Genomic DNA, 22,531 nt, shown 5'->3' with positions numbered 1-22,531 from the left:
TACGTCATGTAAATTTAATATATATGTTTATTATAATATGATAACATTTCTACTGAATTCGTAGTAGATGTAACAGATTTTTAAGTACTGGAGTGCCAGAAAGAAGGATAATGTAAGTTATGTACGCATAACTTAACTCCATCAATGTCAAAATTCGACATAAACAAAAAAATATTTGTTGACCTTTTTATTAACGTCTTCGTATCATAAGTATGTATTACATTGTTTAAATCGGTAATTTTATTGATTTTTCAAAGTATAATTCTCCTTATTCGTGAGATTAGATAATTTTAACTGGTAACATTATACTTTACGACAGTGCTACCACATCGACGCGAATAAAACTTTTGAAACTTTACGTCTGTGAAATCAGGTGCATATGAGTGCACTCAGTGCACTCGAGAAATAAAATAAAAGAAATGCACCGGCGCGGCGTGGCACGATGGAAACGGCAACGCACCACCTTAGCTTGCGTGAGCAATGCTTTGCAAAAAACTGCGAATTGGAGGTTATGTCGTAGCGACATGCCACATGGATAATATTTTTTCATGTCATTGCAGTATGCAGTACCATGAAACTATAATAATTAGGTACCCACCTCTATATTTTATGTGAAAGCCCTTGAAAGCGTTGATACATAAATAAAATATTGTTATTCATACATAAATATAAGAGTTGGTTAGGTAGATAAATGTTCAATTTGAGACCATATTTTTTATTTTTCCCAAAAATGGTGGCAGAAATGTATTATTCTTAAAATTCAATCATTCCGTGAACGCGTAATAATTACCTTATACCTGTATACTTTCGTCATAGTCGTGTACTCGATAAATAGGTAGATTATGTTCACGCGCGCTAATAATGAATTTCAGTTGATAGAGCTCGGCTGGGATAATTCTGGCGTATGTACATACCGCACGAACATTATTTTATTTTTAACTATGTATGTACAATGTATATGCTAGGTATGTATTGTATACGGAATGCGAGTTGAGCTCTTAAAAATACACTCTTATCAAAGAAAACACATTTTCCTTTAAATATAATGTTACTAGGCAGGTTCAATTGTATTCTAAAAAGCATATGGATATTTGAAATGAACGAGGAATGGAGATATTATATTGGATTTTTAAACATCTATTTTTCTTCAATGAATTGCAGAGATAATGCAATCATTATAAGCTTAGTAAAGGGGTTCTAACCGGATTTCGTGTGAACAAACAAAAAAATCAACCCTAAAGATGAGACCGGAGAAAAGTTCAGCAAAGAAGCATTTATCATTATTATTCCACACATTTAAAACAAGTTATATTATCAAGTCAGACAAATATTCTATCATGCCTAACGTTCTGAAGTTTTTTTTTCAACTAAGTATTTTTTGAAGTTTTAAACGATATTTTATGAACAAAACAAAATTATATTTCAAAGATAAATAGATTTTAGACTTTTAGGTTTTATTAATATTTAAAACATATAATATTTAAATTGATTTCTTCAGGAATTTATGCGTTTTCTTAAAGGTGTTTTTTTTAGGCACCTATATTGTTTTTAAGTATTACGTACGTGGTTCAAAAATGTGTTTTTTTTATTTGGTGTGAAAATAAATATATTAACATCATAGATCATATATTAAATAATAATTTCAATATTCTTTTAAATTCTTTTAACTTAAAAAAAATGTTAGCTATTTAATGTTAATTTAATTTATTGCAATCGAAACGTTAAAATGATATTCGGTAGTGATATTACAATATTATCAGGCAGGATATTCTCCTTTATCGAAATATAGTAAGGAGATAAATAATTGACCAATGTGTACAAGATCTAGCTGCAGACATTGCACTTCATGCAACAAAAGCGTTTGCAAAGAGACTCCACCCTATAATTTGAATATCTCACGTCCCCCCTCGTATAACTGCTGCGTTTTGCAAGCGGACAATGAAACAAACATGCCAGCAGGTACCCGAGATAAATTTGCATATAGGTGGAGGCCAATAATACTCGACGAATTTCTGCCGCGCTTTTAAATTCAATCGAGTGTTCATTTCGGTACGAGAGAAAGTTTTCTGCGTTCAGTCGCGAATTAATTCGATAAAAATAATATTTCACCGTAAAAATAAAACAAGACATGATTAAATAGTGCACTAATTAGTTTCTAATCGGACATTTATCGGAATGGCTCGCGAATACTAACGGTATGTAGTTTGTGCGAATTTACGAAAAAATGTGCAATGCGAATTAAAAGTTTACGCGACTCTCGGACGATAGTAATATTTTAAATTCGAAAGTTGTCTGTAGATACAAAAGTGGTAGAGACAAATAAATCTAAAAATATATCTTCGTGCCAAAGTATTAAACAAAGTTTGGAAAGAATGCACTGAAATCGCAAGGCACCTTGAGCGTCATTTTGAGAACCCCGTAGCGCCGATCACGTTGACGTTGTCCGGTGCCGCCATTTGTGTGCACGGTTGACATAGATAGAGATAGGTTTTTAGGTGAATATCTCTTTATATGTTTTCATTATTCGTTTAACTTGCGGTGTTTTTTGTGTGTTATGTGTTTTTACATTATCGAACGCGTTTGCGTAGCTTTCAAACAGTTATCGTACATTTAACATTTGAATAAAGTTTCGGTGCATCCGCCGGCCGGTTGGTGTCGATCGAAGTTGCATTAAGTGCATGCAGTTTTTAAACGTGCAATTTTCTTTTGCGAATTTTTCGCACATATGAGATTTTTGTTTGAAACTAAGCGGATTCCTTCGTTTATTTATGTTCGATTTAGAAAAATATTGTGATTTTGCAAAATTATCTACTATTGGCGGGCAGACAGTCGTTGTTTACTCGTTTGCAGTTCCGGTCAATGACCGCGAAAATAGCTTCTTTAATCTTATACTTACGTTCAGTGGCTATTGTTAGGCTCCTTCAGTTACAATCCTATAAAGGCAAATATATATAGTTTAAGTACTGAATACCTACTTTACCCAGATTTCAAATCTTTCAATTAGTCGGTTCTTTGTTGCATTCCAAGTTTGAACTGCTATTGCACTCAGCGGTTTCGGTTCGATATCTATTGTTTTTTCACACCAGTAATTTTTCGTCGAAATTGAAGCGTTCGTGAAAATCTAAAAACGTAATTCGATATTTTTGCTTGCCTTCTTTTGGGAAATATTTCCCTAATAGTTTACCACTCTTTTGTCGCGCCTTCAAATTTCATTTTGTTCTCAATCCGATGGGTGAGTAATTTGCCACACCAGGGAAGAAAACGTGCGATCGCCTTGTAACATTAAATAATAAAATTTACACTTTTTTACAGTTGCTATGGCGGAGGGTAATGGAGAAGTGTCCTTAGAAGTAACTGGACAAGACTGTGATACCCGCACTCCAGACTTTCACAAACTATTAGAGTATGGTTTAGACACTAAGGTATGTAAGAATTCTTCCTTCCATAATTTCTTTCAGAAGTATGAATACATTTTTTTATTAATCTCGAATATTTGTACTTATTAATAATGTTTAGCAATTATCGCCCTTAAGGTAGTATTTTACGAAAATGGCGCTATATTAATTATCCAAAATTATTATTTAATTAAATTACTGTTGTGTGTCGTTATCCATACAGAATCCAGTATGAACCCAATTGGAATTGTGGTATATTCTCATACTATCGCCATTAACACCACTGTAAGGTTGCACACGCCCTGATATACAGTTAAAGCATTCTAAACTTCCACATATGCCCAGTCATGTCCCTTATGACTAAATAGACACCAAAAATCCAGATTTCAGACTATATTTTACATTCTTATTATCCTACCATATATACATTTAAACCACTTTCCATTCTAGGCAAAATCTTCTCTATTATACACTTCATAACTATTTTTTTTCTCTCATTACCCTATTATATCACTTTACAATCGTAATCCAAAAAGTCAAATGTCCGGGAGAGAAAATCAGTTAATTTTCACTTTTTAAAACCTGTTGCAAAATGTAAAAATAAAACACCCAATTTGTCTCTTGTGAACACTTGATATTTAGAAATTACAATTGTTCGCTTCGCATGTATATATATATTATGATGATTATTTCACACTAAGGAATCACGTTTTAACATTTTTACGACACGTTTTACCATTAAATATACTTACAAATTTAATCTATGTATGGATACCACTACAATAAAATAAAATATGGCGGTAATTTTTTTCACAGTTATGGCATAAGTTTTTTTTAATGCCAAACTCAATCAGCAGGTGCTGTGGCATAGTTTGGTAGACACTGAGGTGCATAATTGGCATTGTAGGTTCGATTCCCGCCTAATACAAAGCAAATTTGAGAAATATGTATTTTTAATCGGTCCAAGTGTTTGTGTGATGTTTTTTTTTATGTACAGACTACGCGGGTTATTCCTTTTTCTTTAAAATTAAGAGGTCAACATTTTGCATTTTCGGAATGCAAGTGTTCTATTTGCATCAAACTGTTAATGGGAATATGGTAACATTGGACAGGCGCCGTAGCGTAGTTGGGTAGATGCTCGACTGCGAAACCGGCGTCTCGGGTTCGATTTCCACCACGTGCAAAATAAATTCAAGAAAGGTTAATTTTCAATTAGTCTGGGTATTTTTTTATGTATTTTTTACATTTACCTTCCCTATCCTTACTATCCTACCTACAGACAAGCCTCTAATAGAGGCTGTGTGGGTTTTTCCTTTAAAAAAAAATGCATGGAATTTTTAAGTTCATCTTCCTGTATTTATTGAATAATACCCTGGAGTGGTCCCTAAAGCGCAGGAGTGATCGCCTTGCCTTCATGTTAGTAACCATCAAGATAACATTGCGTCAATGCGATGCAGTGCCCTATGCACCATTGTGTGCGGATAAGGGTTAAAGAAGAAGAAGAATTCCCGTGTATCACTCTTTTGCAAATAGAACACTTTGCATCCCGACACTGCGAATTTAATACATAGAATAAAATAAGTATGTAGTTTTTTCCACATGAATTTTATTTCACCAGCAAACGGGTTTTGTTCAACCAGTCTGATGATGTCGGTTACAACGAAACCCGGTTGCTGGTCAAATAAAATTAACGTGGAAAAAACTACATAGTTGTTAGTTTATTCTAAAAAAAAGGAGTTTCACCAAGAAATGTCAGTACAAAACTTAATTTTAATACATCGCTCACTCCTTTCAACAACATCAAATACCAAAAAACTTGATGTTTCAGGAGATCGTTTTTAAAGTTTAAAAATATAATGAAATGTATTAAAAATAAATATCAAGCCATTGATTGAACTTTTTACTGCGCAACAGTTCTTTTTAGGTAAAACCTGAATGTTTTTTTTCTCCATTTGAAAACAACACTTTCTGCCCTGTAGCGGGTAAATATTAAGTTTAAAATATGCCGCTTTTGCTGGGATAAAGTACATTTTCTGGGCATTCCGAAAACATGCACAACTGAAAATTGTCGATTTTTTATATATGATGTTGTTGAAAGGAGTGAGCGGCATTTCATGCTCATCTACATTTTGACTGAAAGTCTAAAAGCAGTAATGCAATATCTACCAAGATATATGGAGTATTTGTATATATTTGTAAGAGATCATTTTTTTATGGTATTTGTCTTTTTTGTTTGTCACAGGTTGCCATAAAGTTGGATGACATTTATAAGACTGGTAAGTTAGCTCACATTGAGTTAGATGAGAGAGCGTTGGATGCTCTGATAGAGTTCCCGGTGGAAGGAGCCCTAAATGTTCTCGGACAGTTTCTGGAGTCCAACCTCGAGCACGTGTCCAATAAGAGTGCCTATCTGTGTGGTGTCATGAAGACTTATAGGTAAGCTCGCCGCTACACTATTCCGACACTTTCGCTTTCCTCTTAACCCTTTTTTAGTCGCATGGTATTAAATGTGCCACAGTAACTGGACAATGGTTAAATGTTTATTCCAATTGATTTTTAAATTAGCCCTTACTAATGTAATGTTGATATGCGACAAAATAATGACTAGGCTTAACTGTTGAATTTTCAATTAATTAATGCTCTGATTTACTTTGTAATAATAATAATAATATAAACTATCTTTTCTTACTTTTATGCAACTAGTCTTATGTCCGCCTCTGTAGTGCAATGGTCAGCACGCCCGGCTACCGTACAGGAGGTCCCGGGTTCGATTCCCAGCGGGGGGGTCAAATAAATATAAGTGATATTTTCACTCTAATGTTTATGCAACATTACCCTGGACTGGTACTTGAAGCGGAGGGCTGATCACCTTTCCTTCATTTGTTAATGATCAAGATAACACTGTGTTTATATGATGCGGTGCCCTATGCACCATTGGGTGCGGATAAGGTTTTACAGTTGCAGTTTAATGTAGCTGGACTAAAACTGAAAAACAATTGAAATCCTAACTGGATTATGTTACTAAATATTTCAAATAAAAACTATTTGGATTACATGGAGTTTCTTCATGTTCAAATATCTACCAATATAAGAATACAAATTCATTATTAATGTATGAAATCCACTACATGATTTAATAGCTTCAATATAGAAAATTTATATGATCTTAAAAAAATATCATATCTATGACCCCATGCGGAATTGTGATATGTTCTTCAATTAATTGAATTTAATTTTTACATAAATATAGTATGAAGAAAGTAAAATTGTACTTTTATCTTAGTTTTAAAATTATTCAATATTTTTTAAAAACACAACTATATGCAATATTTTATTGGATCTTGATTTTAGAAGTATTTACTAAATTATAATAATGCCAAAAATGGTTCTCAATTGTAATTTTTTTTTTCATTTCGCATTATTTAGACAAAAGACTCGCGCTGTGCAGCAGGGAGGTCCCGGGGTAGCGCCCGTAGTCCCCGCCAAAGGACCTGATGATGAAAAGATAAAGCAAATTCTGCAGCGCACTGGCTACACGCTGGATGTCACTACAGGTTAAACATTTGTGCATTATATTATTAATAAACTGTTTCTTGAAATTTTCCCTTGGATAAACTCGTAATTTATGCCCATCTTACCGGAAACTTCCCTAATATTTTTTTCCATGCTCTTTTGTATAATTAAATAATTTTCAAAATCACAGTAAAATGGGGAATGTTGATAAATTGCCAAATTTTGTTTCAAATTCAATGATTTACCTGCTTTGAAGGTTTGGACTAGTCTTATTGTCCCAAAAAAATATGAATGACGATGTTGCATTCGCATTAAGGGCTGTAAAATTTATTCATCTTGTCCGCCTCCGTATTGTAGTGATCAGCGCATTTGGCTACCGTGCTGGAGGTCCCGGGTTTGATTCCCAGGGGGGTCGAAATAACTATGGGTGATTTTCACTGTCATATTTATTTAATATCTCCCTGGACTAGTACAAGAAGCGCAGGGCGCAAGTAACGATCAAGATAAAACGGTGTCGCTACAATGCAGTGCCCTTTAAAAAAGTTCAATGTGGAGTACTTCACCTATTTTCTTGAGGTTTTTGTATAATATCAACTTTTCAACAAAATAAGCATTATTTCTATGCAACACCTGTGCGACTTTAGTTTTTAAAACATTTGACAATTTGGATTTCTATATCTCGTATCTCAATTGGATATCTCATATTCTACCTACCTATATGTAGTTATAAGAACGCATCTCTCCTTTATGAAATTGGTATTGGTTAGGAAAATTGGTTTGATAAAAAGTTTGTTAATGTAAATATGGGGTGTTTGCCAGGTCAACGTAAGTACGGAGGTCCTCCCCCCGGCTGGGAGGGCTCCACCCCTGGCGCAGGGTGCGAAGTGTTCTGTGGGAAGATCCCCAAGGACATGTACGAGGATGAACTGATCCCTCTGTTTGAGAACTGCGGAAAGATCTGGGATCTCCGCCTCATGATGGATCCCATGACGGGAACTAACCGAGGTTACGCGTTTGTAACATTCACGACACGTGATGCTGCCCAAAATGCCGTTCGGGAGGTAATATAAAGCACTTTTAGTTCGCTCTCAGCTTTCCATGATTGGGTTAGAAAATAATATTTATGTTTAGTCACTCAATTGAACTGTCCGCACACAATACTTTGGCATTGTTATTTTTCTCATTTTGAGAAGTAACTAGTTTACAGCAAATTGATTGGGGTTGTGCCCTATGGTCAGAGTCTTAATTAATACCTTGGGCCTCTGGCACAACTTATTCTTGATTTTCAAGCACAAGCCGCTTAGGCTTACCTGAAAAAAGTATCAAGTTTGAAGCATGTCTGTCATAAAAATACAAATATTTAAGATAAAAGTAAATTTTTCCAACTAAATACATTTAAAAAAAAAAATTTAAAGAGAAACATTTGTGTGTTTATTATTTACTCAAATATTTCAATTTCATACTATTTCTGTGAGCCTAAGCAGCTCATTATTAGAAATAGGTATCAAATTGTGGTAGAGTGGATTCGAACCGAGAAACTCTGACTTAAGAGTCCGCGATACTAACCACGGGACCACAACCCGACACGAATTTCATTACTTTAACTTATAGTAGATCGAGAGAACTTGGAGTGCAAGACTAATTAATCTCACCTTACCTTCTTTGAAGAATTAAGTTAGTTAATTGTACCATGAAAATAATGAAACTATAGTTGATATTGACTAGAATTGAAAATAAATGCTTTAAAATAGTGGTTTGAAATATCTGTATGATATTTTATTAGTAGTAATATACACCAAGAAACCACTGTTTTATGGGGTAAACAATTGAGTGATTAAATTATAAATGAATTCTACCAATTATAGATTTATATGATGTTTGTTTTTAAATGAAAATGATTCATTCTATCTTTTGAATATATAATGGTTGAGTGGCTTAGAGGGGCATAAAAATGTTAATAATGCTGTTTCTAATGTAAACTCAGAATGCCTATCAGCCAATTGTTCAATAAACTTTCATTTTAATAAAAATATTATTAATTTGTAATCATGCTTGACTTAATCATGCAGTAAAAGTTTTTATTTGTTATCTAAGTGACTTAATTTAAATAAAAACAAATATTTTATATATTTTGTATACCAGGGTTGTCCAAAATAAGGCCGTTGGAATGTTTTTTTTTTTTAAACATTTTTTTTGCTGCAATATTATTTTCAAACGTGACATTTTTTACATCCTAAACAATAATACGTCTAAATTATAATTAAAATTTATTTTATTATAACTTAAAGATGTACGAGTAAAGCGTTTAGCACAGCTTGCTACCATTCATGAGTCCCTGGTTTGATTCCCATCTTGATCATTGTAAATATAATTTCAATTTTCCATTCAAGGACTTGAGAACAGTTGCTTGAGAATATTATTATAGAATATTCTACATTAGTCTTAATATAATATTGTTCTAGGTGTAGTGCTTGGGTTACTTATTTGGACGGCCCTGGTCTTTAAACTTATGTTTTCTAACACATTTTAAATGTGGAAGGGTCACTGTTGTATGATTTTGTGAGTACATAAAATAAAATAAAATTTTCATTGGATACTCAAAAAAATCATTTTAATTCTTATCTTTAAGAGTTGGAAAAAAATAGTTTTACCTCTGAAATATATACCTAATTTTTATGTTTCGTTATTAATTCGAGATTTTTTGTTTTATTTTTGTATTAAGAATAAATTACTACTCTTGTTAATGAAATATTATTCAAGTCATACCATTTTTATAAGGTATATATTTGATAGGTAAATTCTATTAGTGTTTAAGAAATTTTAAATACATAAATATAAAATGTATTTACCTAGTACAATTTTAAATTTGTCAAATTACATTTGATTTTTTTTTTCAAAAAGGGGTTTATATCTTATTTTTCAAAATGAATAATTTGTTTTTAAATTTTCTAGCGTTTTGGTATTGATTGACTTTTTCCTAAAACTATTCTGGTTAATTTCTTTAGAATGATTCCTTGTAAAATAATGCAGCCCCGCTTGCCCTCCTCTGCTCCCAAATCACATAACCCCTGTTTAAATATTATGTTGTACCATCTTTTGTTTTGACTTTACGTTGTGAATGTGTTGACTGTAACTGTACAATATTAATCTATTGACTACACTAGCAAACTGATCTCGAGTTTCCAGGCTGTTGCGGGTATTGGCATGATATTGGTTTTCTTCTAAATTTAATACAGGCTCTCCTCTTTGCTACTACGCCTACCTATACTATGGCTGAACTCCAAATTTTACCTTTTTTATGATGGTGCAACAATCTAAAGATAGCAAAATTAAAGACTCCGTATTGTTGATGCGAATCGATCACCGCGTAATTGAATTTGGTCTATTTTTCGGGAAACATTTGTTTTTGGTTGAAATAATATTAGCACATTGCTCGGTACTTTTCAAGCCGATGTAATTTTATAGTGAAAAAATAGTGATCAAACTTAGTAGGCGGTGATGGATTCTCATGAAACTTATACCCCTTTTTACTTTGAAATATAATTTATCTAATTTAATCACAAAACTTTTCTTATTCTTTGGTTTGAGCTCTTTATTCCCACATTTGTTTTGATTTATAATAGTCTTTAATATTGGTATATCACCTTGAACCGTTTATTTCAAAGTAATCTTGCTCACCGGAAAGCAATACACGGAATAAAGAAATTAAAAGTCCTCACCGAGGTCATATGGTACCCGTACCCGTAGCGATGAGTTATGAAATTTATTAAAAAAACATTTGGCATTATGTTTTCCCACAGCTTGATAATCACGAAATAAAGCCGGGCAAGAGTCTGAAAATAAACATTAGCGTTCCCAATCTACGACTTTTCGTTGGCAACATACCTAAGTTGAAAGGCAAAGAGGAGATACTGGAGGAGTTTGGTAAATTAGCAGGTAATGTTATCCAAATTATTGAAACTATTATTGATCAGTTTGGTCGTTCTCCGGTCCGATTGGCTTTACTTTTCCTGTCTGTTGAGTTTTCTGTCTGTTTGCCTCTGCTCTCGGCCCCAGTACGGTACAGTAACGGTGTACAGGGAGGTGTCGGGAATTAACACTATCTCTAGATATCTCCCTCCTCGTAACGGCTCTGCCACTAACAACAGCAGGGGCTTGGCACAGAGGCAACATCCCCTCCCGCCCCACCCCGCCCCGCCACCCCCTACATGTGGTCTCTAGACCCCCCCGCCCCACCACACCACCACCCCACCACCCCACCACCCCACCACCCCACCACCAGATCTACCAAGCGGTCTAAATTGGCTGTTCTCCTTCCAAATTATTCTTACAGCTGAATGATTATGAAATTCGAAAGGGCAAAAAGATTGGCGTTACAGTTTCATTTAACAACCATCGTTTGTTTGTGGGAAATATCCCTAAGAATCGAGATCGAGACGATTTATTTGAAGAATTTACTAGGCATGCACGTAAGTTTCTTTAGCAATTAATAAGAAATTCTTTGGCCTCTTGGTTTACTAGATAATCCTTTACACTGCCGTTCGTTTGACTTAAACGGTCAGAATATGCCTTCACTACGGCAGCAAATAGTATTCTGGCTATACAATCTTAATCTCGATGTTGTATTATTTGGTTTCTATTATTTTAACACAGTTATTCAGTTCTAATTCACAAATCTTGTATAATAATGTTTCATCTCACTTTTCTAATCTAGCAAGTGTGGAAGGTAAATATTTTACACAGAATTTATAGTATTACCATTTATTTTCAAGCTCTCAAGACTCTGGAATATGTGGGCATTAGTATTTATGGATTATGGTTTTTGGGAAATGATTCTAGAACAATCTACGCATTTGTATTTTTCGTGCCCATTTTATTTTACTCTTTGTATTATTCACTATCATGTTCATCTCCCACAATACCGTGCATACTATTTTTATTACTATTTTATAATTTTTATTATTTTAAATATCCATCTGTTTTTTTTCTTCAATTTATCGTTTTGTTTATTTAAATTCTTATGGATCAATTGGTTTGTAAATTCTTAATCAAGGTAATATAATTAAATGTATATTTATCTTATTTATGCCGAAACAAAGGCCATAATGATTATTAGAATACGAATGATACTGTTGTGGAATGCTTTAATATTGAATAATAGAATATTCCAATAATATTATTTCTTTGAAATGATTAACTTCATATTTATGATCCACTTTTTGCATGATCATTTAAATATATGTCGGGGTCTCGTACGGACCATACAGTTCCCACTTGTTAGACATGTTTCTGTATTGTTGATGAAATGTTTGCAGCTGGTCTGATGGATGTAATAATATACAGTTCTCCCGATGACAAGAAGAAAAATAGGGGTTTTTGTTTCCTCGAATATGAGTCACATAAACAAGCTTCTTTGGCTAAGAGGCGGCTGGGTTCGGGCCGATTCAAGGTATGGCCTCTTCCCTTCCCTTCTTAATATCTATAGAGTTGCGAAGTAATTTTTCGATTTAACAAAATAATGGCATTTTAGGTTTGGACTTGTGACATCATTGTCGATTGGGCCGACCCGCAAGAGGAGCCTGATGAGCAAACTATGAGCAAGGTATGGCGCGGTTTCCTCGTTTACACTCTCACACACAACTTGACTGTGGAAAAATATATTTGAATTTTACTTTAAATTTCAGGTTAAAGTTCTTTATGTTCGAAACCTGACTCAAGATACTACCGAAGATACATTGAAAGATGTATTTGAAGGGTATGGTAAGGTAGAAAGAGTAAAAAAGTTAAAAGACTACGCCTTCGTTCATTTTGAGGACAGAGACTGCGCCGTTAAGGTAAGTGAAATAACTGTTTCAATTATTTTTTGTGATTTGCTATGTATTGGTATAATATTGCAACTATAACATTGTGTCGCATTTACAGGCGATGCGAGATCTGGATGGTAAAGAAATGGGAGGCGCGCACATAGAGGTCTCATTAGCTAAGCCACCATCTGATAAGAAAAAGAAAGAAGAAATGTTACGCGCCAGAGAGAGGAGAATGATGCAGATGCTGCATGGGAGAGGAGGCGGGTGAGTAGGGGGAGAGTGGGGAGTGCCAGACCAAGTTGAGTGAGCGTTCCCGTTACTGGGAAACTACTCGCCTCAACTGGTTTAGACATTATATTTAACCAAACTGAGAGAGACACGAACCAAAGAGGGATTAGACACCTGAAAGGGCCAAAGATGAAGGAAAAATGAGATGCATACAGAAACACTAAATGAGAGTGACAAGGGTAGAGTTTGTCATCTCCAGACTATCTATGTCCTTATTACACTGATAAATTGATGACAGAAGTGAATGAGATAAGTCACTTGTATCCAGCCTATTTTATACAAAAAAATGAAATATATATGAAATATATCAAAGTCTTGAAAAATATTAAAGAGTGGGAGCATTTTGACATTTACTAATGTTAGGCAGCTGATAAAATATTGCATTTATGACTGTCATATAAATGATAGTATGGGTGAATGTGTGGGATTTTTTATATAGAGTGGGATAGATATTTGTATAATATTTGGGTATTGTGTTGCAGATGTTCGCCTTCGGGGGTGGCGATGGGAGGAGGAGGAGGCCTGGGCAGGGGAGGTCGCCCGCCGGCGCACCGCGGCCCCCTAGAGAGAGAGGAATACGGTAAGCTCGGTCCCGCCACTCAGCATTTCTTGCCTTGGTTTTCTTATCACCCCGCTATGGTCGCCTACTAATCTGATGTTTTCACCTATTCAACCATCTTTTTTCAGATGAAGGACCCTTTCAATTGATCTCTCTCCAAAGCTGTTTGCTCGCTTTTCTTATTTCTATGCTAATATAACAGTAATTTCCTTAAAATTCTTATGTGTGTCGGTCCTAGAAGATAATATTTAGAATAAATTTGGACGCAAGGATTTTTTAGATTATATAATGTCATGATTATTGGTGAACCAACAGTATTGTTCTTCATTTTCCTAAATACATACAACATTTTTTTATTGAACTTTTGTTTGTGGTCCCGACAGACTGCGCCAGAGGTCCTAGGTTCGATTCCACTCTGCCACATGATTTCTTTTAACTGATTAACTAAACCTGACCCACTCAGGATTGCCTGAAAATAGTATTGAATTGAAATATTTAGAAATATCATTAGAATACAAATATTTTATAAAATCAACACCTTCTTTTTGCATGGTTGTATAAGATTTTAAAATAAATATATATATTCATTTTCACCACATCATCATTCATACCAATTTCACCAGTAAAAAAAACTTAATTGGCACCGTGTAATATAATATATTTAAAGAATCCTTTGCTCTGCAGAAATTGCATGATGGAGTTTGTTGTAATGTGTGGCCCGGTGTTTGTTACTTGTATTGTATGGGGGTGTTGGGAAAATGGGTTATGGTTACATATTGCTAACTTGGACTGAAAATCCTCAAAAAGTTCTGCAGTATACATATATTAAGGTTTATGAGTGTTTTTATTATAAAACATAAACGTATTTACATAGTCAATATAAGGCATCCACAATAAGCATAAGTTTGATTTTCCATTCCAGGTATTATTGTGTATGTGTCAGAAAACGGAGTTACGAGATATTAGTCTCGCAAATATATTATCCATAGAAAGTCAATGTTCTTAAAATAATTTCACGCATTTTTGTTTGTGATTTGAAATGATGTTGGTAAATTAGCTAAAATATGAAATCCCCGTCTTGGTTTTACGAAGTACATAACGACTAACAGGTTATGCCACTAACAGCATGTTGTGTATGATGTTTTTCTTACAAATACTCGTATTCTTAACATTTCTAAAACAGTTTCATTATTAGAGGTTATATCAACAATAAATCATATTTTTCTTTTATGTGTGTACTTTTTACTCATTAAGAATATGATTGAATCCGCATTAAAATGCAACTGAATATCAGCACCTTTATTTTAGACTAAGATCACCAAGTCCAAGATTAACACGTGAAAATGTGTTCTGTCGTATGTATGTACCGATTGCATGTTTCCGTTTCATATCTCGTCACTAATTGTTCGATCTGTCTGCGCGAGCGAGTGGGAGAGAGGAGAGTGAGAGAATGAGAATGATCGAGACGTTGTCTCTGTAGATGGTCCAAGTAGCGCGGTGGCTAGCGAGTAACGCCCACAGGCCCTGTATTAATTGTGTGTGTTTATAGATTATGATTACGACTATTACGGGTACGGCGTGTACCGAGGTGGCTACATGGAACCGTATTACGGCTACGATGAGTTGTATTTTGATTACGGGGCACCCGCCCAAGGCCAGCCCGCCCGCGGCAGGCCTTCACCGGTGGGTGTATTACTATGTCCCCTATACTTTCATTTCACTTTTGTTATATTTGCAAAATTTATTTATCCTTCTTTTTATTTATCATTGTTGATTTTTTTAACGATTGGCCTACTAAATCTGTCGGATAGTATAACTTTTGTGTTGCCCTGCGACCATTCTAGCGGGTGTCATCTCAGATGGTTGGCGGGTGTCGGCGGGAACACGGAGAACTGTCTCCCCTGTTCCCGCCGAACACCCCCGGCTATCCCCCTTGACACCTAGTAAGAGCTTATTTACATTGTTTACTCATTTCATGCCATTCTACAAGTATACACTTATTGAGCATTTCTTATTCTCCGCCGTAACTGGTAACAATTCCACTTGTCGGGCTCTCAGCGCCCCCTTCTGTTTCCCGTTGTGGTTCACCCGATATCAGAAATGCAATCTATTTAACCAATTTTTTTAGAAAAAAGTTTTTTGGGTTGCTTGCCAAATGGAATTAAACTGCTTTACTAATATATTTGCTTTTCAAATTCCCCGCCCCATAATTTACTTTAACTGCTTGGCTTATTAATGCTTTATTTTCTTTTTTGCTAAAATGTTTTATTTAGTTTATTTAGTTAACTAATGTCCATTGATTTTTACTAATTCACTAAAATGTAATTGTGTAGCCCAGATTTGTAAGTGTTTACTTAATTTTTTTATTACAGGATACTTTTATAGGTATGTTTATTGATTTTTTTCTTTTCAACAAATTAAATTAAGAGGTTTGTAGGTATTCGTTCTTCATATTTTATTTTATTTTTAGAAAATAAAATAATTAATCATACGATACGTTTTATGTGTTTATTTATTTTATAAATAAATAATCAAAACTTGGAGGTTTTTAACTGTTTAAATGGGCTTTGACTAGTTCACTATTTAAAACTAAACAATTGAATACTTTGTCTTGTGTATTGCTGTTTCGTGTTCCAACTTTTAAAAAAAATCAGTGGCACTAATATGACACCTAAAAACAAAAAGAAAATCTATTTTCATAGAGGAGTTTGTCACTGTTGCGGTGTTTGGAGTCGTATTGGTAATGTGTTTTGTGTGTGTGTATGTAGGGTGGACGTGGGGCTGGGGCTCGGGCGGGCCGTGGGGCAGGTGGGGTGGGGGCGGTGCGGGGGGCGCGGGCGGAGCGCAGCCCTGGAGCGCCCCGCGCCGAACGTGGCCCTCCGGCCCCCACTACCGCACGCACCACTGGCAATCCTCGCGCCAAGGCAAATTTACCAGGTAATGACCACATCTTGTTTTTTTATTAATTGTTGTAAATCATTGATCCCTGTGGGACCAATTTGAGGCCAGTTGTGTCACTTGAAGGTGACTAACAAAGTAGACCGACCTGCCTTGGAATTCATTTAGGTTGTCTAGACTGGAAGAGATCAGTAACCGTAATGGTGGCCAGGCTGAGGCTAAATGGAGTTCTACAAATTAAATGCAAAATTTATAAATAACCCTTATATTTTTAGCCTGTTCTTTATTCTGTGTCTTTTGTGATTCTCGACTAACCAAACGATTGTTAAAACGGTAACTATGTCAGATATATTTATAAAAATTAAAATTACTCGTTTTCCTCAACCTATCATTGTGTCTTGTAAAGAAGCCACTTTTGAAATCAAAAGGTAAATTGAGTCTTGTAAAAATGTATATAATTATGTAATTGAAACTGTGAAACTGTAGTTGCAGGTTCAATTCCTGCCAGTTGTGAAGGAAAACTAGAAAATATGTTTTTTCAACTGATTCAGCTATTGTGTTTATTTTCCCCATCTTCCTTTGTCATCCTTCCTTACCTTTAGAAGAACTTAAGAGTCTGTAAGTATTGGTTTGTCGGGGAAGTGCTGACGTACAGATGCATGTTTCTGTTTGCAGTATACCTCCAAGTGTGCGTTTAGAGCGCTAGTAACCACTACCCCTACCCCTACCACAACCACTACCCGAGTCCAAGTCCCCTCCCGCTCCCGCTTGTCGGCAAGCCACTAACACGGAACCGCCTCGGCCGCAGGTAAACGTAAGTCGGAGGGGAGTCACCAGAACCAAGGGGGAGCCAGGAAGCGCCGCAGCGGGGGCTCGTGGGGCTCGCCGCTCTCGCAGCCGCTGCCCGCGGAGGGCTGCTGGGACGAGGACCCGTCGTGGGGCTAGCGGCGGGAGTAGACTAACCTCCTCGAGCTCCTCCCCTCTGCGATTCTTCTCTTCGCATTTACTCGTGTCCGTTGCTGTAATTTAGCAGAAGCTCAATTTTGTATTCAGATGTGTAATTTTGGTAATGTTTACGTGATATACGATATTTGATTCCGTACTAGTGTCAAACACAGCCTTAGAATGATTTTGGACGAGTTTGTTTATATTAAATATTAAGGAAAGTGTGATGGCTTAAAGCGAGAAAGCGGTCGGACGGAGTGGCCGGCTCCGGAGCCGCCGCAGTTAGAGCGGACGCGCGGCGCTTCGGTGCCGTCGCAGCTTGTTGTGATAGCTACTGTAGCTTTAATGTCCGTTTACTGTTAGGACTCTCTCGCTTGTATGTAAATAAAGTAATGTCAATTTCGGGAAAAGAATGAAATCACCATGTGCATACAGGCATATACAGGCGACGATAAAAATACTTCTTAATCAAATTTTGTTGCAATATTTTTCTTTGATAAGTATTTATTGGCTGTTATAATATTATTTGGTGTTTGTTGTTGGCACCTCTCACGGATATGCTTTAGTTATGTTAATGATCTCGGCGTGGCGGAGTAGCTCTAGTGGTCACCCCTTGTTCTGGAGATGCACTACACTTGCGAAGGGGGCCAATCTAAGGTTCATGGTTACATTGCATTACGCTTCCTCGTGTTAGAAGGAAACTTTTTCTATTATATGTGTTTTTAATCATTTGACTTTCATGTTTTTCAATTTTGTATTTGATTCTGAACTAAATCTTTAGTAGGATGTTATCCATTTGAGTATTTTGATTGTAAGTGTCCTGTTAAGCTTAAATTTTCATTTAACTATTAGTGATTTATGTTGACAGAAATATGGAGTAATTCCATAGTGGCCCATCCGGTCGGTATAGTCACTGTACCGATGTTGCCTAGTTAGCTGCCAGCGGCCAGTGGCCTGCGCCCAGCGCCCAGTGCCCAGTGCGCTCATCTCGGGAACTCGCATACTTGAGAAGAGTATTCTGTTCTGTTACTCTTTATATGTTATTAAATATATTTTATTCCTGGCAAATGCATTTTGCGATGTGATGTATTTTAGCAGTAAATAGATCATGTTAGGTGTTTTCACTATGGAACTGTTGACCTAATGTTTGTAATTGTACAAAAATGACTTTCAATGAATTATTTGTAAAACTTTTCCAGCTAAAATATCGCTAATCCAGCAAATTATTACTTGAATTATTTGGAATGGTATCCTGCTTTCGCTTAATTTAATCTTGTTTGCCCGATTACCCCTTTTATTAAGAGATAATAATATAAGGATATGCTGAGTGAAAATTTAGTTTATACTATATTATAGTAATGTTTCCGGCCATTTGACAATGTCAGTTGTCGTTTTTTGTTTTAATTTTTGGATTTACCCATTATCTTAATAAAACAGTTTTTATGTGGACTACAATTTCATTGTATTATTTATTTCAAGATATAACATTCCTTCCCCTATCTTTACATTTTGTCAACCGATAACAATTGTCCATGGAAGGGAGAGAGATAGCGGACTCTGTGGAACAGTTGCTAAACAAACAAACAATTTGAGTGCGGGAATTCTTAAAAGAGTAATGAATCTCCAATTTATTTTTCCTTTACTTTTCTTCCTAGTGTGATAATTATTTGGAAAATGATTAATTTATTAATTGGTGTTCTACAAACCCGTGGCCATCTCATCTAGGGTATAAAACGAGGGAGTAAGTTGTCGCGCGCACATACGCGCCATTCACTCGCACGCACGCACACACACACGACAGGTCCACGCAGGGGCGGTGCGCCCGCCACTCTAATGTACAAAATGTTCCTTACAAATTTACACGACTATAATTATGAAAGCTGAAACGACAGAGTGGTACGAAACTCGGGGGGCCTCGCACCGCTCCTCGTGTACTTAGCTACAGATCTGAGCTCATCTTCTCGTTTACATATTACGTTAACTTGTGAGCATGTATAAAACGATAAGTGCCGTAGCGCCTTTACCACAGGCGTTCCAGAACAATATATCATATAAAATGTCTAACATTCATCATATTGGGTGACTTAGAGTAATCATACCTCTATATACAGTAACAGCTAACGCTTATCCTTATCGAGACAATACAACTAGACAGGGATGGCTTCAGGCCCGGGGCTGCTTCTAGATCTGCTCTAGATCCGCAGCTCCTCCGCACCCCTCTGCCCGAAGCCATCGCCGGTAACATTGAGTCCGGAATCAAAGTTGGTGACCTCTATCCGTAATTAGAACCAACATTTAGTTTTATCACAGCTAGCCACAAAATGCTCAACAAATTTTTGCTTATTTCAAATACAAAACGCATTTCACTATTTAAAAATGATTATTTTATCAGATTGAGGGATTAGTATGTACAGAAGAGTTGAAATATCCATTGACAATAATCGTGAGTTAATGAAACTTTTATAAAATCAGCATTTCCACAAACTAACTTACAGTAAATAGGTAAAACACAGGAAATTGTATAATACAATAGGACAATATATTGTTTTTTGTTATATAAAAAATTTCATCCTGTGAAATTCTATTACAAATTTATCAAAATTGTATACAATAATAATTATTCATGCGGGATACCCACATAATCTATGATTTAAAATAATATCCATTCTTATTTATTCACTATATAATAATATGGGAAACCCTGTGCACTTTTGAGATTAGAAATCTACATTTATGATAATTTTTAGTGGAAATATTTACTGTATTTTTATTTACTTTTATAAAGGTAGAATTTTTATTACGAGGAGTGTGGCATTTACACAAACAATTTCTATTATGTCGAGAAAATTTTCTGCATTAGTGCAATAAAGGTGAGTTATTTAAAACACAAAAGTTTCCTATATTATAATAGTAAATGAACATTTCATCAAATTATGTTACCACATTGATATCTTAAATACAATACATATAAATATGGACAAGTAAAAAAATGTACCTACACTGTTGACCTGCCCATTAGCGAGTTTTATCTAATGAATCTGTATATTTGAGATGTGAATTTTTTAAACATTTATGGATTTAATTTTCTTCGTAATTTTTAGGAAATTTACGGCATTGGTTATTCATAAATCCGCTTTTAAAACATTATAAAAAAAACATTCTCATATTTATACAACTTCTTTTACAGATATTTCATTAAAACTTTCATACTAGAAGGACAGGTCAAAGAACTTTCTATTTGTATAACATTATAAAATATTGAAAATAAAATATATAATGACAATAAAATAAATGGCAAATCATTACTGGGTTTGCAGTAGGTACCTCCAATATACTGAAGTTGAAAATGTTTTGAAATTAGAGACATTTTGACATGAATATAGGCAACTTGGTTGTAAAAAAAAAATTGTATCATAAACAAGGGTACAAATATTGTCGCTCTCCTGGCTAAATGACATTTAAAAGTAAAAAAATTTAATCACATATTTTTTACTTTATCGATAAAGAAAAAAATATTTGAACACTTTTTATTTATTGTTTCGGCATTAACTTTGTGGTAAGACATGTTACAATGATTAAAGAAAACACTTGTTTTTTACCACTTGAGTTTTATTATAGACTACATGTTTCAGAAGTTAAACTTCCATCATTGATACAGACCTGAATGATGGAAGTTTAACTTCTGAAACATGTAGTCTATAATAAAACTCGAGTGGTAAAAAACAAGCGTTTTCTTTAATCATTTTAACACTTGATGAAATTAGTTGTAACAATGGCATACAACGAATTCCTCCTTTACATGATTTATTAATAATTTTACAGTTTGTAAACGCAGGAAAATGACAATGTTTGTGGTAAGTAGAAGTATTCCAGACTGAATTGAAATTAATTTGCAAGCTCGATCTGTGACGAGTGCTGCGATTCTTTAGCTATAATAGTTGTAGATGTAACTACCTCATCTATTATTTTCCACTTTTTGGCCTCTATGGGCAGAGCGATGTAATTTTTTGCAATGGGTGTAACATAATATTTCCGATGGTGAATACTTTATTTCTTTACTTTTATGATTATTTTATTAACCTTTTCCGGTCCCCAAAAAAACAAAAGAAAATCCAGGTAGATAGTTACATATTCCAATGGACAAAAATTAATTTGTCTTTTGCTCCACATACTGCTGTAATAGACACAGTAGAAATGTGAGCTTTCATCAAAACTAAATAATACTAATGATGAATAAATGACATTTGACATTGGATCTATGTACTAAGGAAAAATTGATGTCGGACCATCGACCATTCGACATTGGACTAGTGCTTGTGCACTACACGGAATTTTACTGTCCGGCAGTCCAATTATCATGAAAAAACAGATGATTAGCTTGTGCACTTGTCTATCTTTCTTTGGATCGGTGTGCGATCATGGTGCGCGTAAACTGGATCAGTGCGCTAAACTGTCGTAGTCGCTTTTATTTGAAAAAAACGGACTGCCGGACAGTAAAATTCCGTGTAGTGCACAAGCGCCCTAAGGGTTTAAAAAATGACATGTGTTAAAAAAATAAACTGTCGACTGTCTCGATATATTTTGAAATATTTTCAACTACAGGATACGAGGCACCGCAACATATATTTGAATAACGTTTGTAAATGCGTCCTCGGTTGTCGAAGCGAGTCGGCAGAGTGGCCAGCTTTGATCGGGGACAACTAGGACTAGGGGTGGTGTCAGACGGTGTCGGCGTTGGCGAGGCGCTCGCCGCAGGGGTCGCAGTGCGGGGGCGGCGGCGGCGAGCGCGGGTGCGCGGGCGGGGGCGGCGGCGGCGGGGGACGCGGGGGCGGCGGCGGGGGCAGCAGGCGCGCGCGCGAGCGACGCCGCCGCCGCCGCCCGTCCACCAGGCACCACAGGATCATCACCACCACCACAGACAGGACGCCCGCGCCGCACCACATCCCCACCGCGTTCCAGTCCGTCTCCGCGGGGCTCTCGTTCTTCCCCAAGTTTGGACCTGAATCAGTTACCTGCGGCTCAGTAAGTAAGTTCTGCGCAGTCATCATTGTCACTTTTAACTCATTTCGGACGGCTGTTTTTTACGCCTGCAGACCGCTGGAGTAAAATCGCCACCCCCAAATAAG

At 35.7% G+C, this 22,531-nt stretch overlaps 2 protein-coding genes across 16 annotated transcripts in view; one reads left to right on the top strand and one right to left on the bottom strand.

Moving 5' to 3' along the window:
• The first annotated feature begins 2,031 nt into the window (after positions 1-2,031).
• LOC148312609 (heterogeneous nuclear ribonucleoprotein R-like) lies at positions 2,032-18,860 on the top strand. 14 transcript variants are annotated; one of them, XM_088275592.1, is made up of 14 exons: positions 2,032-2,195; positions 3,313-3,422; positions 5,638-5,831; positions 6,822-6,949; positions 7,728-7,969; positions 11,242-11,377; positions 12,224-12,357; positions 12,439-12,510; positions 12,593-12,742; positions 12,831-12,979; positions 13,486-13,583; positions 15,112-15,245; positions 16,331-16,499; positions 17,269-18,860. In XM_088275592.1, the coding sequence occupies exons 2-14, from the start codon at positions 3,318-3,320 to the stop codon at positions 17,403-17,405; spliced, it is 1,848 nt and encodes a 615-aa protein (XP_088131718.1). In that variant the 5' UTR covers positions 2,032-2,195; positions 3,313-3,317; the 3' UTR covers positions 17,406-18,860. The 14 variants fall into 14 exon arrangements, with proteins under 14 accessions (XP_088131718.1, XP_088131701.1, XP_088131772.1 ...); XM_088275575.1 differs by lacking the exon at positions 11,242-11,377 and adding an exon at positions 10,709-10,844; XM_088275585.1 differs by lacking the exon at positions 2,032-2,195 and adding an exon at positions 2,436-2,495.
• A 2,220-nt stretch (positions 18,861-21,080) lies between these two features.
• The window catches only part of LOC148312608 (tolloid-like protein 1), a 54,277-nt gene continuing 52,826 nt past the window's right edge, over positions 21,081-22,531 (bottom strand). For both annotated transcript variants that reach the window (XM_088276015.1, XM_088276024.1), the window contains exon 15: positions 21,081-22,404. In XM_088276015.1, coding sequence (XP_088132141.1) covers positions 22,124-22,404 — 281 coding nt within the window. In that variant the 3' untranslated portion in view covers positions 21,081-22,123. The remainder of the gene's footprint in view (positions 22,405-22,531) is intronic.

Source organism: Brachycentrus maculatus, unplaced genomic scaffold, assembly GCF_059751285.1.
Source record: "Brachycentrus maculatus isolate JH-2025_06_01 unplaced genomic scaffold, ASM5975128v1 h1tg000037l, whole genome shotgun sequence".
Lineage (NCBI taxonomy): Eukaryota > Metazoa > Arthropoda > Insecta > Trichoptera > Brachycentridae > Brachycentrus > Brachycentrus maculatus.
Note: the sequence above shows the minus strand (reverse complement) of the source record. Positions and strands in the feature narration are given on the sequence as shown.

Coding starts and splice junctions, on each gene's coding strand:
- LOC148312609 (XM_088275556.1), top strand. Junction 5,832..6,821: donor GGTGTCATGAAGACTTATAG/GTAAGCTCGCCG, acceptor CGCATTATTTAG/ACAAAAGACTCGCGCTGTGC. Junction 12,980..13,485: donor CTGCATGGGAGAGGAGGCGG/GTGAGTAGGGGG, acceptor ATTGTGTTGCAG/ATGTTCGCCTTCGGGGGTGG.